Raw genomic sequence first — 18,621 nt, 5'->3', positions numbered from 1 at the left:
ATTAAAATTACAGTAAAAGTAATATTAAAAACCATCCTTTGGTAATAAATAATTTGGCTTGAGTGCAACATAAAAGCAATGTGACCCCCTGCAGTTTTTGAGGGGAGAAGTGAAAAAGAAAGTGTTAGACATGCAATGAAAACAGTCTATAGCCCCAATCTTAAGTCTTTTTTTTTTTTTACACAGTAGTCAAAGTTCAGGACAACAAGTCCCTGTTTCATCTGTGCTACATCCAAGCTTCAGTGTCCAGGCTCCCTGACTGTCCAGGGTAGGAGCAATCTTTGTTTCCCATGGCTGGGCAACGCGGTTGAGGATGGATCATATCTGCAAAGGCCTGGTGGAGGCTCTTGCATGTGGCTGGACGACCGGTAGATCGCGAGCTCTGAGGGGACAGCGGTGGCGTGTGGCTTGGAGAAAATGTCTCGCGAGCCTGCAGATCTCTGTAGCTGACCGGGGTGGGGATACGTGAGGGGCTGTTTTCTGGCCTGTTGTCAGTGCGAGGCCTCATTCTGCCTCTCAATTTGTGTTTAGAGATAGAGGCTACGCTGTCTGCCATCTTTTGCCCTTTCTTAGTCTGCAGCCCTTCTCCATTGTTGTCCCCGTTGGCCAGGGGTGAAGATGGTGGGGGGGATTCAGAGCGGGATTCACTCAGGCTGAAGCACATGGAAGAGTTTTCACTGGAGGAATCCTGGAAGGAGCAGTCCTCAGAGGGGGGAAGGGGCACAGGTGATGGACAAGCCTCCGGGGGCGGGAGGTCATCACTGCCGTCAACGTTTTCTAGCTCATACGGTAAGTTTGGCTGGTGATTCTCCAGAGGAACATCTCCTTCGGGCCCTGTGCCCCAGCCAAGCTGACCCTGCTGAGCTGTCGGCCCCCCCGTGGGAGGACAACCTCCATGGTCTCCATTCATATTCCTACAGTGGAAAGCAGGTTGTGAGGGGACCTGATTCATAAATCTGTCTGTGGCACAAAGACCAGGAAGGGAAGATGGAGGTTCCCTCTCCTCGATGGAGTTAGAGATGGCTGGGAGCTTCTTGAGACCCCCTCCACGCTCCCCCCAGTGCTCAGCCTCTCCTTGACCAAAGTTGTGTGAACCTCCAAAATTGTGTCCATAAAGTAAATTTAAGGGGTCCTCCGGTGGAAAGTGACGGGGATTAGTTCTCCTGGATTCCCGGAGGTCAGGCAGAGTTCCAATCTTTGCCCCGACATTCAGGGAGGAGGTGGAAGAGTTCGAGGAGGAATAGGCCGAGTCAGTGACATTAGGATCAGGGGGTGCTGACACTGACTGTGCCCCGGCGCCCTGCACCGTCACTCCTGGGGCTCTAGAAGAAACTCCTATAGCCTGCTGTGTATTGGCCAGAAACTCAGCCTCAAAGCTGCGATACAGGTCCTGCTCCTTCTGGGGGTCTAGGTTTGGCAGCATCTGGAAGCCGAGGCCCGGTCCTTCCTCCTCGGGCTGCTGGCGCTCCAGGCCAGACCAGCTCCTATGGTGGCCTCGCCCAGCAGAGCGAGGGCCCTGTGACGTCCGAGGGGAGCGGGCAGCATGATGGTGAGAGTTGCGTGGAGTTGAGTGAGGTGAACGTCGACCTCCCGAGGTGACTGGTGGCAGGAGTCTGCCTTTTCCTACGGAGGGTGAGCGAGGGGCAGGAGGTCTGGGAGTAGTTATAATCTTCTTGCTGGGGCTGCTGTTGTTGTTCTGGACCCCTTTCATAGGAGAGTTAGAGCAAGAGGACGACTGCCTCTTAGTGAACCCACCACCTATTCTGGGAGAGGAGGGGGGCAACTGTTTGGCCCGAAGGTCCTCTCGTCTGTCTGAAGGTGGGGGCTGAGGGTCTCTGTAGCACGACGTGGGTCCGGGGCTGGGATCAGTGGACCGAGTACGGGAAGTTAACTTACTCTGGCTGTGTGAGCGTGGAGCATGGAGCCTCCGTGCGCCCTCGTTGCCAAGGGAGCGTCCCCTCTCTGTACGGGAACTGCGAGATCCATCAGCGGATACTTGTGGTGGGTTCGGTTTGAGTATCGGAGCCGGACCAGTACGTTCCCGAGATTGGCTGCGTGCACGGGGCAGTAAGGGACGCAGGGACGGGGCCTTATCTCCAGCTCCAGGCCTCTCGATCACATGCTTCCCCTCCTTGCGATTGACGAGCAGGACCACGTCATCACCAGAGCGTCGTGAGGCACCACCTTGAGAGAACCGTCCACCTCCTCCTCCTCCTCCTCCTCCTCCCTTAGAGGAGGCTGTAGAGGAGTCGCTGTCTCCAGACAGACGTCTTGTCACTGGCAACTTTGTGTCCTTATTCCTGTAGAGAATAAATAGACTCATTTATATTCGTAACAATACCACAAACATTTGTCGATTTTACACATAGCACTGCCCTAACTAACTGTATATTCAGCTCCTTACATTCACCTACAGGAAGAATGAATCTAGATCAATTTGACAAGCAAAGATCAATAAAGTATGTATTGTGAGTTGGACATTTAAATACCCAGTAGAGGGTGTGTTATTTGTTTGACTATGAAGATGTAAGGTGTACTCACACAAATAATCCTATATATGTAGAGAAGGATAAAGCAACTTTTCATATTATAACATATTGGTCTGTTTTACCCCAAGATTTACTATATTTCTACACTTCCTGTGTTTTTAATGTTGGTGGTGAGGTCGTATACAGTTTTGTTTTCATTTAGATCTCAGGTTGCGACTGTGATTAGTGTTCATACACCAGACTTCTAAAGTTATCCTCAGAAATTAGCTTTGTATATATTCAGGCATGCTAATTTGCCTGCATGTAGCCCACCTGTTGACCTACTTCCCTAGTTAGCTGTGAACAGTTGTCTAGGGATAGTTGTCAGATTAGTCCTCATCTAGTCTGGCTCACTTGAAACAGGATGCCCCACCCACGCAGGGTTAATACGAATGAGCTGTTGCCTTGACTTCTGGTCTGAGCCATCGCTCAATACAGAAATAAGCCACACTTTGGCCAGAAGCCAAAGTCAACCACCATTCAGCTCCAAATTGTGTTAAACAATGGAGCCGTCACACTCTGGCAGATAGGAAAGGTATGTGACCAACTTGACCTTTTACCAGCTTCATAAAGATTTTTTGTCTTTATATTCCATAAAAGAGTCACTTACAATGGCCTTAACATGCCACTACTCTGGCTCTGATCCCACCAGCATGGCCGCTACATCAGAAGCATATCAGAGAAAATGAAGTGTGGTTTCATTTGTCCCTGGCTTCATACTATTTCAGACCATCTGTTTGCCATGGCGAGAGAAGAAAGGGTTGAGCAACAGCTCGCAAAGAATCACGGCCGTCTTTAGGCAGTCGATAAACGTATTAACTGGATGAAAGTTAAAGAGTGGGGGAAAGGAGAGCTGAGTAAATATGTTTGGTGTCCACATTGTAGCTACTAAGAAGTGCTGTAGAATGTCTACGTTAGACGGGTTTATCTGGGCAATGTCACCTGAGATTAGACAAATCTGCTCTGGCCTAATCTGTGGCTTCCTGGCATGTGTATTTGTTTTGCATTTTCCCAGATCTATGTGTGTGTGTCTCTCTCTGTCTGTCTGTCTGGTCACCTGTGGGCCCAAAAGAGCAGGCAGCAGTTACTGAGCGTGACCTGGTAGGCTACTTGTGAGGGATTTATTTCTTATCAACGTAACACACTTATCCAGACACTTGTGTAGACACACACAATCACCTGAGAGGATTAAAGTGGCGGGGTTCTGAGCGGTCTCGTGGCGGCCGTGGGAGCAGATTGCGCGCTGCACCGGAGTCCAGCTCAGTGGGGACACACGGGTTCTGGGAGCGGCCCGGCCTGTCAGCAGGTTTGTAAGGTGCGATGCCATCATTTCGCCAGTGTGGACCTGGACTGGTGGAGCGGGAGGAGTGGGCGCTCGAGGACTTGCTATGGGCCCCCTGACCTTGGCCACTGGCTTTGGCCTGGTGGTAGCGGTGGGCTGTGGAGACAGATTGATTACAGATTTGAAGTGTTAAAGACGGACTTCTAACCCACATTGTCAGACTGCCTGAACAATCACCCAGAATACGAGTCATTTAGAGGTCCATAATATATATCATAGCTAACCACATCAATGTCATCAAGCTCTCAGAGAGCAGCAGTAGATATTGTATGCTTCCCTGAGCCAGAGATAGATAAATAAACCCTTACTTATGATCCCACCATTTAGGGAGAACATTTATAGAACACAAAAAGCATATGTCTGTTATCACTCAAAACTCTATGATCTTCAACGTGGCTGCCTGTGGCTAGAAATACAGCACCAATTATGATTTCAGCTAGTGTCAGCTGTCCAGGCCAAACGCTCGGCCCTTGACATCATCACTTCAGCAGCAGTTTGGAGGGATGGTCTCACCCAGCCCGGTGTATGGGCATGTATTACTGTGCTTTGTGCTGCTAATTAAAGTGAGTGCAAACACTGAATGGTTCTGGTTCATAAGTTTAAAAAAAAAGTATTTGTGTTGAGATGAGCTGCTGCACAGATGTGTTGTGGGATCAAGTAGCGAGTGACTTCACATTTTCCATTACAAATTTAGTCATTTTGGTCAGGTTAACAATGTCAAATCAGTTGACAGCAAAAATCTGAATGTATGAAGTGACAGAATTTAGAATTGGATTGTGGTATATTGTTTTTGTATTTTTATTACAAACACTCTTTCTCCACCTTGCTCACCTTCACAGAGTCTGCTGCTACTCTGAACATAGCACATCCTATGTGAGTCATTTGTTTGTGATTTGAAATGCATTATAAATTATGCAACACAGACAGACAACAATTGAGTTGTTTTGTAAGGGGGCGGACGCGCAACAAGAAATGACCTTACCAAAAGCAGCACAGCGACACGGGTCATGCTTGTCCAAATAGTGCTCTAATGTGTCCCAGCCCCCTCCAACACGCACCATCACATGAGTACGAAGGACCTGGGGCAGGAAAAGAGAAAACAAGGTTTCAATAGATGAACAGAAAGTAACATACACATTCATGCACAAATAAAATGGCTGTACCTTTTGATAAACTGCACTACCACACACACTGTACAAGTCAATAGATATGCAAATTCCACAAGTGGGGCAGCTTTGCTGAAGGCTGACCGGTCTTTAATGTTACGTAACATGGAGATGCACCCCTGACTGTGCCCCTGTCTCTCCCTCCCCAACCCCTTCTCTTTCTCCCACATCACCCCCAGCTGCTGCCATTATGAGGGCTGTTCATTGCCATGCCAACTCACAATTAAGCAGAGTACGGTAGCATAAGAAAGAGCCAAAGACACTCCTTGTTTTTGGCCTATCTCATGCCTCTCAGCTGGCTTGCCCGTGTTTTTTAGAGGGGGGCAGGGTGAATTAGCATGGTAACTCACCCCTGCTGTCCTCTCTGCTCCTCTCCACGGCAACTGTAGCCTAAGCTGAGGAGCAGAGAGGAGAGGGGGCCTGGATCGTCATAACAGAGGGGGGTGTTGGTTGGATATGTCACTTCCTACTCTCCTCTGCTCTTTGAAGCACACACATCCACAATATCAGACCGAGGAGCGTCAGACCCTCGAGGCAGAAGCTGCCTTCACTGAAGCAACACATTTTGCCGGATGTGAGAGCCCCGTGGATGCGTCCCCCTGCCTTGGGTTGTGTAATAGGGTCTGCCAGCCACATGTTTTAAAGGTTGTACCCGGGTCTCAGAGGGCAGGAAAGCAAAGCCATAGGGGATGATCTGCGAGGGCTGGCACAGAGTTTATTTCCACCCCACCTTCTCTCTAATACAATCCCGGCCAATCCAAGACAGGCCTTTTCATCGGCCTTGCTCCCCTAGCACATCAAATCCGTCCAAACAGCTGATCTGCTTATCTCTATCAGATCTGACATTATAAACAGCTTACTTTGGAATATAACTTTTCAATTCAGCAGACCAACTTTTGCTCTGTAAAGGCATTTTACAGAAAATATCTGCTGATACTTCTCTCTTATCACTTATTTTAGTTTTTGCATACCTGTAAACCATAATAGTGGTGTTGTTGTGACTTAATATACACGGCTTTATATCTCTATTTTAATGAATTTGTTAGTTTTCACTGTGGAGGAGGAGTAGCTGTCATGATGGTCACAGCTACCAGGAATCCAAATGAACAAATACATTTGAGTGGGATAATTGCATGACTATAAAGATAATTATCAAGGGTCTTAAAGTGCTTTAAATGTTTTTCATTTCACTCTATATCACTTGTTTCCATAACCAACAAGTGAATTATGCATTTGGTACTTTGTACATAACTCTGCAGCTCTGCTGAGGAGTCTGTTGAGGCTAGATGGGCGATTTGGGACCGTGTTCCACTTTAGATCTGTGGCATAGCTGACTAATTTCCCAACCACTGAAGGGGTATCACAGTCTTCATTGCAGAGAGACCTAATCCTTGTTTCTATGGCAACAGCGCACAGAGAGACTTCTTGTCATCATTGCGGGGGCGTGTTGAACCAGTTTCTTCTAAAATCTTGCTGGTGAGCTCAAAAATTAAACTCATGGTTCATTTCAGCTGTTGTGTCCCTCCACTGAAGGCATCCCCTCCCTCTAGAGAGACAAAGACGCCTTATTAAGTGCATGCGGGCCCGTTCACCCATTTGCTTTCTCTGCGTCATCCCCTCGTTCAGCCTGAGATCCTTGTCAGAGCTTTGGCAGCTGAATAGGGGTTTTACTGGCTTTTAAACCGGCTGCCCGCTTCCTCCCCTCAGAAGAATAAGAGAAGTGTGTTGGCCGCACTTGTAGCTGCTTGGGCATATGTGTGATCACTGTCATTCCCAGTGAGGAATCAGGCGAGGGCGGATACAGGGTGATGAAAGCTAATCTGACAAGTCAAAGGCTCTCAGACACACACACACACACACACACACACACACACACACACACACGCACACACACACGCACACGCACACACACACACACACACACACACACTGCAAACAGACACATTTGAATACGTCTATCCCATTAAAAAGGCTGTTCCAACAGGAAAACATTGGCTTCCATTGATCAAACACTTTACATTCCATTTTAGGGATTGTTGGAAAATATAAAATGGGGGAGGTTAATTATTTTTAATTTTCCTGAAGGGAGGAAGGTCTTTTATTTTTTTCCCTATCACGCATTTATACCTCAGCCTTCTCTCGCAGGATTAATTTAGCGGCTGCTAATGATGGCTTTAGTGCGCCTAATCGCTCATTATTGTGCGTTTATGACATGAATTCAAATTGCAGAGGAGATCAATCCCGTCTCTATTTCAGGACTTTATTTATGACAGAGGACCATTTCAGTGTGCAAAATACATGTTACATAGTCTTTTAAAAAAAGAGAGCGGCTGGAATATTAATCATTTTATGTTTGCCACGGCTAATGTGTGCTTAGGTCGCTTATGGGGTAAATTATTATTCCATTTATATATGTTATTTTATAAGCTTTAGAGATTGCACCATCTAAAATTCTTCATCTAAACTTTAAGTTATTTGTGGTAACGATCTGTCAGCAAAAAAAAAAACCCAAATAAAGTATTGATTTCGCTGGGGAGGATCTTACCTTTTTTTTAAGTGAAATATAAGATTCAAAATCATTCTACAGTCCCTTACAGTTATTCCTACTGAATTCAGTATGCAACACATTTGAATAGAGTAGAAAATACTATTTCCCAGATAGAAGTGCATGTACCAAACATTGCTCCACATAGTGTATATCACATCTCCTTGACATTTAAGATCTATAATAGGGCAACGAGTCATTAAATCACATTAATCTGGCTGGGGTCCATTTTCGGTAAGTGAGACCATATCGATCCCCAGTATAAACCAACCTTCCTGCCCAGTCCTGTGAGGCCTGATGTGGGTTCAGTGGCAGCTCTTACACTGAAACTGAGACAAACAGTCCAGCAGAAACAGGCTACAGCCAAGATAAGGGCCAACACAGGAAGTGACCTAAAGCTCTAATTGTGTCTCAGTAGGGAAAACAAAAGTACAGTCCGTGGAGTGGGCCGCTTTCATATGAGAGACAGGACTCACAATGCCGTTACATACACTGTACGGTTCTCTGGGCTTTGATGCAGTCAAGCAGCTGAGAGGTTTTATCTGTTGCTGCATAACCCTGCTCTCCTTGAAACAACACATGATGCCATATGCTAACACCGTATGGCTCCATGCAATTACTGCAGGCCTCACAGTCTTCTGTGCAATGTGCCAAAGTAGCTTCTATATATTCAGCTGAACATGTGCAGTGGAGTAAACGGATAATTCAGGTTAAGTACAACTTTGGTCAGCATTTTTGTAGTTTCTGATCTGGCATCATGGCAACATTGCAGCAATGAAAAAGGCAAGAAACACAAAACTGTTTAGTCAGATAAACCACTTTGTCTGGAGGTAAATTAAGGAGGAAAGTGAGAAATGGTCAAAACTACTAAAATAAGACCCAAGTTGTAATAACCTAGGAATAACCTTCAAGTGCAAGTGACCTGACAGTGTGTGGGAACTTTTATTTTATTCTATCATTTGATATTATTTATACCTCAAGTAATGTTAAGTAGCTTAATCAAAGGCTGTTTTAGTTTCATTAAATTAATTAAAAACATGTTTAAAAGACCTGGAGTTGGTTAATGAAAGTCATTGACTTTTGTGTTTGTGCTTGACATTCAAAGCATCCATGCAGCTGATCAAACTTCTTGAATTTTACTCACAATACCATGCTTAATTATTTTCCTGTCTACCTTACTTTATAAATGTAATAAGTGAAAACAAAGACATGTCTGGTGGCTCACAGTGATATACAATTCAGTTTATAGAGGTGAGCACCTACCCTTATGAAGATCAATGCACTGGAGTCTCCAACTTTGTACTTCCCCTCCGACACCTTGATCATGGGGAACTGAGCCGGACAGGAACACCGGCCCAGAATCTCACGCACCTGAGGAGAACAAAACAAAAGTCATTTAACATCCACAGCCGACAAACATGACACACACACACACACATCCGAGGGGAACCTGACAGTCATCCTTTCCTTGTTCTTCAGGTCAGTGCTCGTACATGAGGGGGGGGGGTTGAGTGTGGATTGTTTGTGCGTCATCTTCCTGCCAACAAGCACCCACCGGGTGTTAGGGGTCCCCGCCCTGCTCTCTCACCACATTAAAAGCCCTGCTTCATCTCATCCCTCCAGAACATTTTGGTCATTTAGTTCACCGCAAAGTGTCACAAAAGCACAAAAATACATATGTGGGCTTGCTAATGAATGCTCTCCCTCGCTGCCTCTCTGGGCTGTTACGTGACATTGTTTCTGGTTGTGACATCATAAACTGAGGAAAAAAAAGCTCCGAAACCAGACTGGTGGTGGTGATGTCAGCAGGCCTGTGCTGCCAGCTGGGTTTTGAAAAACGAAGGAGTCAAAGCCGGTGCTCTGTGGTTGGGGGTGCTTATTAGGCACAGACACGACTGCAGGGTGGAGCGAGATCCGCCTGTGTTGCACAGGCCTGGGTTCTCGCAGGATTGGACAACTTTGATGTTTTTCTTGGCGTCTCTCTCAGACAAAGGCGTATGCACACTTGTCCACCAGGAGGGAGAGAAAGTAAAGCGGCAGAGTGGACAGAAAGAAGCACAGGGAGAGAAGAGGAATAGCTGCTCCATGACTGTGCGTTCAGGGGCAGCCATTACCGAGGGCAGGAGAGTATTTAATTGATATTTAAGTGATCAAATGACCTGTTAGAGGAAAATGTCGGGGCTGTGAGCTTCCACCCTTTGGCTGTTTACAGTAGCTTTCATGCTGTGTACAGGGCTGATGGGATGTATGTCATAAGGAGGCACCTTGTTATTTTCCTGAAACAGCACCCCTCATTCTTTCCTGTGCTGATTAAAGAGGGTGGGATCAGCGCTAAGCCTCAGAACCTCACCTGCCTCTCTGTTCTCTCCCTCACCTGCTTCTGTCTTTTCTTTCTCTTCTCCTTTGTTGTCTATCCGACTTTATTCTTATCCCACGCACTCGCTGACCAGCCCTATATTTGTCTTTGCTTTATTTGTTTTGCTTACATTTCTACTTCAGCTTGCTCCCTCTCTTTCTCTCCGCTCTGTCAGTAGGTGGACGAGCCCTGTTTGGAAAAACCCCGGCCAGTGACTTAATGGAAAGATTGCTATGGCAACAGACATACACATAGCCTTGCCCTTTCCTTTTTAACTGTACTCTTGCTATAGTAAAGCCTTTCTCTCGCTCCCAAAACCTCTCCAGAGTTGTTCAGCTGATGTCATGCATTTTCCTCCAGAGGGAAGGTGAAGGACTCACACACTGTTTCTCTTATGAAACACTGAGCAGGATTTTAATAATAACCTAATCAATAGCAGTCCTGGCATTTGAAATGTTTATTCTGTGGAGCCTTTGACATGAAATGTGTGCACTTCCCATGTCTTCACTGTGTCAACAATAGGTACAAACACTGACATTAAAACACACACACACACACACACACACACACACACACACACACACACACACACACACACACACACACACACACACACACACACACACACACACACACACACACACACACACACACACTGGAATGAGATAGAAGGGGAGGAGGGAAACAAGTTCACACTGGAAACATGCGGAAGTGGAGCTGGAACACTGAGAAAAACTGAAAGATGAATTATGGATGCAGGCTCGTCACATGAGGGACGCTCTCAGTAAGAGCTGCAGATGTTTGTGAAGCAAAAGAAAAGCGACTGAATAATCCATTGCTCTCCCATATTCTGAGAATCTGCTGTATCTATCTTAAGATAGGAATGCATAGATGTTTTGAGCAGAGAGTGAAACACTTTCATTGTTAAGAAACGGCTGCGACCTTGCCTTTGGATTGAGCAGCTGGGTTTGTCCCAGAGCAGTTTAGTGTAAAGAATGTCTACAGCACATTTTGCTTTAATGATCCCAGCGCTCATCATGTACTATCTGCTCAGTGTGAGTCAACAATCTCTTCATTCCTTTCCTTCCTGACCTCCCAACATCTGAAGGGCCATTCGATACTGAGGGCTGAGCAAACCCTGGGGATGTAGAGAGGAAATGGAGGGGCAGATAAAGATGTTTTGGTTGTATTCTCCATTTTCTTTACTGATTTGAGATGTGGACTAACATGCTACACTAAGACTGTATATTGTGGCTTAACATAACAAAAGGAGTATAACAAAGGAATGTACAAGGTTGCCAATACTGTCCTACTCTACATTTACCGATTTAATTTATAGGTTGATATTTCGTGAATATACATAATAAAGTTCTGGTTTTCGTATTCTGGTTTTGTTTTCAGAGTGGGGTCAACATTTTGTACTCTGAGAAGCGGCACATCCATTTGAATAAAGTCTGTTCTCCTCATGAGTCAACAAACAACGTACAACCACACAGTTTGATCCAATGGAGTCATCAAACATAGGTGTGTTGGCCTGCTGCAACTGGCTCCTTTTATGAATGCTGTGCAAAGGATAATTACTGCCAAACTTCAACAATTAAAAGTGAACATTACAAGACACTCCACAGGAATGTACACAAGGGTGTTTCCAGGATATGACTTCCTAACACACAACTGCAGATTGGAGGGTTTATGGTCGCATACATTGTCTTTTCAAAAGGTGAAGAAATTTGGGAGGATTAAAGATGGCACAAGTGTGACACAGTGTTTTCAAGGTGAATTTAAAAAATGAAAACAAGACTCTTCTCTTAGCTTATCTTGTTACCCTGAGGATCGCCTGTCATGACTTGAAACTACCCAAGATAAACCAACCTCACCTTCAGATAAGCAGAGAGAGACAAGAAAACACTGCAGGCGCCTGCTTGGTAGGAGGGAGAGTTTTTGAACTTCTGACTTCACCACCCACTGTAGCATTCCTAAGGCCTGTGAACGCAAACTGAAAACAGCTACATGTCAGACTCTATCCTCGTATTAAACCTCTGCCCTGACAGCCTGCATAAACGACTGCTCTGTGGACAACAACGCAACATCGCATAAACACGGAACGACCTCCTTTGCACAAATTATCTCTTTTAACAACCTGGGGGTGCAGGGAGCTGATAAATGAATGAATTAATGCTGAGTATGTTAGAACCTGTAGCCTTAGGGGGCAACCTGGAGGGGTCATGAACACATATGCATTTAAAGGCTGGTCGCATGCTGGTTCAACAGGCCAGACCAGCAAAGATGAGACAGAAAAACATAGTTGGATAAACGCCTCAGGATCAGGTGTGTGAGTTTATGCCAGTAATATTCCACAGCGAAAATCAGCTGACTCATATTACAAGATATGAATCATAGCAATAGTTCAACATTTTGGGAAAATCAATTTCTTTCTGGCTGAGAGTTAGATGAGAACATTGATACCACTTTTATATCTGTCCAGTCAGCATCTGGTTAGCTTAGCGTAGCACAAAGACTGGAAACAGAGGAGACAGCTAGCCTGGCTCTGTCCGAAGGTTAAAAAAAATCCACCTGCTAGATAATCTACAACATATTTACTATAAAGACACAAGAAAGCAAATAAGCATATGATACAAAAAGTCTAAAACTATTCCATCTGTTACAAAAATAATAACACCATGCCTTTATATATCTTATAACCTGTGATGTGTGTTTGATCAGGGAGAAATGTAATCATACTGGCTCCAGGGCAGGCCTCGCTTCAAGGAAACCATTCACGAAAATCGATGCCTCTCTTCTGGCCACATGACAAACTGCCCATCGGGATGCTGGGAGAATACATGAATCTAATGGACATCAAGTGCTGCAAGGCGAATAACTCTATTATGCATCTGCTTCCGTCAGACAGCGATGTAATCACCCAGGGAGGGAAGTTAAATATCAGACCAGCATCTATGTCATTTTTCGGTTTGTTTTGATGAGGCTCAAGAACACTCAGCACTTCTCCTTGTGACAGCTGAGGTTAAAGGGATTGATGTCCTACGCTTTTCTAATCCTGACTGTCTCCACCTGAGACCAGCATGAGGAGGTTGCAGGCAGGTGCAAAAATAAATAGACTACTCACACAGACAGAAGCCTAATGGGATAAACCCCCAATTAAATGATAATCATGCAAACAATCCAGGGACAGCATCACACGCAAGGCAATAAAGACAAATAGCGGGCAGAGTGCAGAGTCAGCTGTTTCAAGACTCACACTGCTGCATGGGAAATATGGAGGAGGAATCAAATCTGGTCTGTACTGTTCAAAGTCTAGATGGTAAAAAAATACTTTCAAATACTAAAACCATAAAAACATTAGTGCAAGTGACACAGGAGGGAGAAACTGAAGGATGCATCGCTCTCTCAGCAAAGCGTATGAGTGTGACCCAATGAAAAGCATGATGACCTACTTTTCTCTTTCACTCTAGCTCCCCTCTGTACTGTAGCTCTCCCTCCCAGAGTAACATCCATTGCAGTCAGGTTTAACAGAGTGTACAGTGAAGTCACTGCAGGCACACTATCTGTTGTCTACTCCCCCTTTTTTATTCCATGAATGCATGAATTGGATCATAAGGTTAATGGAGCATACTGTCCATGTAGGCATAATACACACATTTTCTCTCTTTATTACTCCTTCCCCCATTCGCTCTGCTGGTGTCTCCATACACAGTCTTTGATTGAGACGCCAGCCTTTGATTGCCTCGCTGTCAAGGGTGGCAGTCTATTCACATCACCCCGTCAATGCCAGCAACAAGACATACTGTTGTGCTCTTTGCTTTATCATCTCTGTCGGAGACAGGGGTGGGGGATGGGAATGAGGGCTCCGACATATATGAACTAAACAAGGGCTGAATGTTGAAGCCTGGGGTGAAAAGAGACATGAACCAGTTTAAATGACCGAGCAAGAAGAAGGCAAGATATGAATGAAGGAAGGCTGTGAAGCTCTGATGGTCTGTCGTTTACAAGCTCAAATAATGGGTTGTATACATGGTTATGCATGCAGTAAACCTGTGAACTATTAGAGGGGGCGTTAAGGGGTCAGTCAATGTAATTTTAATTGTTACATGTATGTCAATTTGCATTGTTGTGTATGTGCCCAGGGCCTAATGGCAATATAGAAAAGGGTGTTTGTTTACATTAGGCTGCTTGCGGCTTATAGGAAAATATAGTTATAATTGAAGTAGCTTTCATAATCCCTATATAGTGGTGATATGAAAGAAAATACCCTAATGCAAAGGATTAGGGAGCGATGTGAACCAGATGCTGTCTGTACCTACAATTGTACCTACAATCTGTACCAACTCCAGGAGTGGGAAAAAGATTTGTCACTGACGTTATGATGAAGGAAATGAGACACCGGTCACTTCCTCAACTTTAGAGTGGAAAACCGTCCCACAGTGATGTGAGTAATAACACGCGTAGTGGTGGATGAGTGGGAGACAGACAAAGTGTTGGTGAGTGTTGTTACAACGCTAGACAACAGCTTCCTTAATATTAAATAGTATTGTATCCACAAGGTCGTTGATTGACACATCAAATGTTTGACTACCTACCTTGGAGCTAGTGCTCATAGCTACTCATTGGAAAAGAGTTGGCAACACTGTGCTGGGTTTTAAGGTTGGATCCTTTTTAATCTAATGTACTCTTGCTCATTTCTCAGCATTAACAACTCTGGCTTTAGGACTCACAAGTTTAAAGTCACTTTACTGTTACATAAGCAGAGTGCAATGAGGACAAATAATAACTTAGAATATATGGTGATACATGTTAGTGTGATTATTGAATAGACAGATGTCCTTAAAAGGGACTACTTAAAGTAATCCTGCTGTCTGTATGTCGACTGTTACTCCACACTTGTTAGAATAAGGACCTCTAATCCTATTATCACTACACTCGTATTGTCTTGTTGAACTCAACAAGCTTAGTTTGATCATCCGGTAACCACACAATGTATAGAAGAATACACAGTAGCACATGTACAGACCTCCTTGAAAGGCTGTGAGTTGCACAAGAACGGCAAACTTTTTAAAGATAGCACACCAGAAATAACGTTTAAAAATGATTATACGATTCTGAATTTATGCTATAACTGAATAATGTATTATTATGATCCTGTATACATGTCTCCTAAAACACTCAGAGTTCATGCATACGCTGCACAGCTCACATTTTCTGCTTGAGATTTAATTGGATTAGGGCACTGTGGCGGCGAGCACATGTAATTACAAAGTCCTGAGCTCACCTACACACCGTCAGGTTTTTGTAAAGACAACTAAATGGAATCTGCACATTTGTAGCATTTCTTTTTGCACAGGCATTTGAGGCTGGTGTGCACGTCTCTATGGGAGTTAATGACCTGGTAATTAATTAATGACATTTCATCAATAATTTCCTTGGATATGAATAGAAAAGCAGTTAATGGATAAAAAAAAATGATTTATAAAAAATCAGATTCAAAGTGTTGTAATTAATAGTAGCTCAAAAAAAAAAAAAATCTACAGAGAAAAATCAGTAAATGATAAAGCAAACATAAGAACCAAACCATCCTGTGAAACACAATCCATCTTGGAAAAGATGATTGGAAAGCCGGACATGACTGAGGGCAGCACACACAGTCTGGTGTCACAGCTGTGGACCTCTACTAGAGATGAGGTTTCCAGTAATAACGCGACACTAATCTCTTATAAGACAGAAATACAAAGAAAAGTATTCTGTAGGATAAACTTGTGACTGATGTTACTGAGGACAGGGAGGCCTAATGCCTTGCAGCAAGAACTGAGCGGCTGTATGATTGAGCAGATATTGATAAAATAACTGTATTTTTAGAAAAATGTGGATTTAATGTTGATTGTTTCCTGGTAAAAAAAAAAGAAAAAGACAGGAAAAATGAAGAGGTATCTAGTTGATATATGTCTTGACCTCAAAAAGAGAAATGATGAAGTCATTAGCGCAAAATGTGTTGGTACTATGGTTCAGTGGTTACTATTTTTAATATTACAGCCTCTCATCTTTGTACCACTGTGGTTTCTTGTGTGAACAGGCTCATGTTGCTGATGTGGGCTGTTCTGCGCAGTGTACATGCACGCAGTTTTCTAAGGTTGACAGGGAGCTGGAGATGTTATCCACCAGACACATGATGACTGGGAATGCCACTTCCAAGTCAAATGTGTCAGTGTGGATGTCAGATAGTGCAAGACAGCCATACGCCCTGTAGCTTTCCTGCGATCTTATTGCCCTGAAAATGCAGTGGGCTGGTTTAATCCTCAATACTCCGTCATATGATTGAGAGTTTGCGGGACTCAGACAGTCTGGACCTCCTCCTCCACATGCGCTCCTATTTCTGTCTCTGGAGGTCACACTGGAGCCGCTCTGCTCTGCTGCCTGACCAGCGTGAGTGTGACTGTCTCCCCCTCCTCCCTCCCTCCCTGCTCCCCCTCACATCTTTGGTGCCAAAGACGGACATTGTTCTCTTCATCAACATGAAAATATCGTCGTCTCCCCGCTCACAACCCGCTGGTCTGTCTCTCTGCTCATTATCTCTGGCCCTAACAAGACCTTTGCCTCTCTAATGTGCTCGTGTCAGGCAGGCCCTCACAAAGGTCAGCCAATTCAACAGGACAAGGGACAAGAGTCGATGGTTTGAACTCCACAGGAAATGTATTGAAACCTAGATGTGTTGGTGAAGGAGCTGCAGAAGCAGCATGCAATTTAAAATCGAACTCCCCTGCAGGATATTGTATTGATTATTCTTGATGGACAAGCTAAATGAAAGAGGCTGAAGATCTTCATCATCACTGTAGAGACAGAGCTGACATTTCTAACAAGAACGCAGGTGAAATGTCACCGAGCTGACCTGTGACCTTTTAGAGAAAGCAAGAATTTGGGTGTCAAACACACACCGACCCTACAGGTGAGCAGGAATTTAACAGCACTGTCTAAAAACAAAGTTAAGACGCGGGCACAAACTCACACCACAGGGAATGTATAAGGCGCCTGCCTTCTTCATAGCACCGACACGATATTTCAGAGATGACTTTTGACACCTTTCCGAGTTTTACTGTGAGAGAGTTTGGTGTTCTATCAGCTGCGTCATGCTGTTCAGCACAACAACAAGAAACACTGGATGATATGAACTTCCAAACAAGGCCAGCTGAAGAGAAGCCTGTGGGAGACTGTATATCTATATGTCACACCTGTGTCATGAGCAGTGAGGATTCAATTGTTTGGAAAATTGAGCCGCAAGATCATTACGCTATATGATGATGACAAGCATGAATCATGATGATGACAAGCATGAATCATGATGCAGTTGTGACTCATTGTATGGAGTCAACTGGTTATTCAGGATCATTCATAATCAGATTTTTTGAATATTTTTCAAACTCACCAACTCATCCAGATTTCGCATGTCACATAAAACCCTCTTCTGCGGCCAGATGAAGGGCTCTGGATCAGGTTCATCCTCTTCATCCTCCACACTGTGACTGCTCTCCTTCCGACTGAAGCACCTGCTCGGCGGGCTCTGCTCAGCTGGCTCTCCTACCTCGACCCGCAGGCTCTCCTGGTCCCGGATCTCCTCCTCGATCTCCTCCTCCAGCTGGATCAACATGGGGGCCAACATGCCAAACTTGGACCCGCGTCGCGCCACCTCGAGGAGACACAGGACAAAATTCTTCTCGTTGCATCTCTCCACCAGGTCGTTGGTCTCGAACATGAGGACGTCCTTGATCCAGAGCTCCTGCCTGCACCAGCTGATGAAATTGGACACGTTATCCCGAGCCACGAACGAGCCGGCGACAACATTACGTGATTGGAAGATTACATCTTTAGATGGCACCTTCATGGGCTGTGCAGCCTCCGGGTACTCCAGCTGGAAGTCCTGCGCGGCTCGGTTGACGTTGTTGGCGTGCCGACACAAGGCACAGCCGGTCCCGAGTCCGTCCATGAAGGAGTCCGCAGTGACATCCAGATCATACAGGGTGTTGAGCCATTCAGCCAGGTCCTCCTTCATGGCGTACAGGTACTCCTCGCTGGATTTAAAAGGCCGGATACTCTTGGAGGCGGAGGACTGGATGTTGCTCTGATCAGCCATATTGTCGAGTTTATATCGCCTATCAATAAAAGTCTACTTGATGATTCCTGATTGTCTCATTGCACAACTGAGCTCCAAAGCCTCGCCCGCAAAATGAAGCGAAATAACCGTGTTGACGCACCCATGCCGATCTGCATGTGTGGTTCCTTATGGGAGCTCCTTGGAACCAGGCTTTGTGGCATCGGGATGAGGTCTAGCCGTGGCGCATGGATGCGTTTTTCCGGATGTCTCAGCGAAACCCGTTTCCTCTAAAGAGCGCATCGCCGGGTCCCGGTGAGAGGAGATGCACACCCGGCTAATCCACCCACATCTTCTCATGCACAGAAATCCACGTGTCACCAGTGCCTGTGCGAGGCTATGGGTCAGCTCCTCGTCGATGGATCAGGAGCAGTGAGCGGTACCGAGTCCACATAGGCCCGCCTACTGAATATGTTGACCCGCAGCTCCGACCAGCCTCTGTGGCACATCCCATTATGAGGGATCAACGCTTAACCCCATGATCACCAACTCGGCATATATAGATGTATCAGGCAATATGTGCATGCAT

At 45.2% G+C, this 18,621-nt stretch overlaps 1 protein-coding gene across 1 annotated transcript; it reads right to left on the bottom strand.

Moving 5' to 3' along the window:
- On the bottom strand, nucleotides 1-18,074 carry gas2l1 (growth arrest-specific 2 like 1). Its single transcript, XM_054611549.1, has 5 exons — nucleotides 17,370-18,074; nucleotides 8,845-8,952; nucleotides 4,853-4,949; nucleotides 3,708-3,966; nucleotides 1-2,300 (listed from the first exon to the last, which is right to left on the bottom strand). The coding sequence occupies exons 1-5, from the start codon at nucleotides 18,072-18,074 to the stop codon at nucleotides 227-229; spliced, it is 3,243 nt and encodes a 1,080-aa protein (XP_054467524.1). The 3' UTR covers nucleotides 1-226.
- Between the last annotated feature and the right edge of the window lie 547 nt (nucleotides 18,075-18,621).

Source organism: Anoplopoma fimbria, chromosome 13 (assembly GCF_027596085.1).
Source record: "Anoplopoma fimbria isolate UVic2021 breed Golden Eagle Sablefish chromosome 13, Afim_UVic_2022, whole genome shotgun sequence".
NCBI classification, from domain to species: Eukaryota; Metazoa; Chordata; class Actinopteri; order Perciformes; family Anoplopomatidae; genus Anoplopoma; species Anoplopoma fimbria.
The sequence above is the reverse complement of the archived record's forward strand: the minus strand, read 5'-3'. Positions and strand labels throughout refer to the sequence as shown.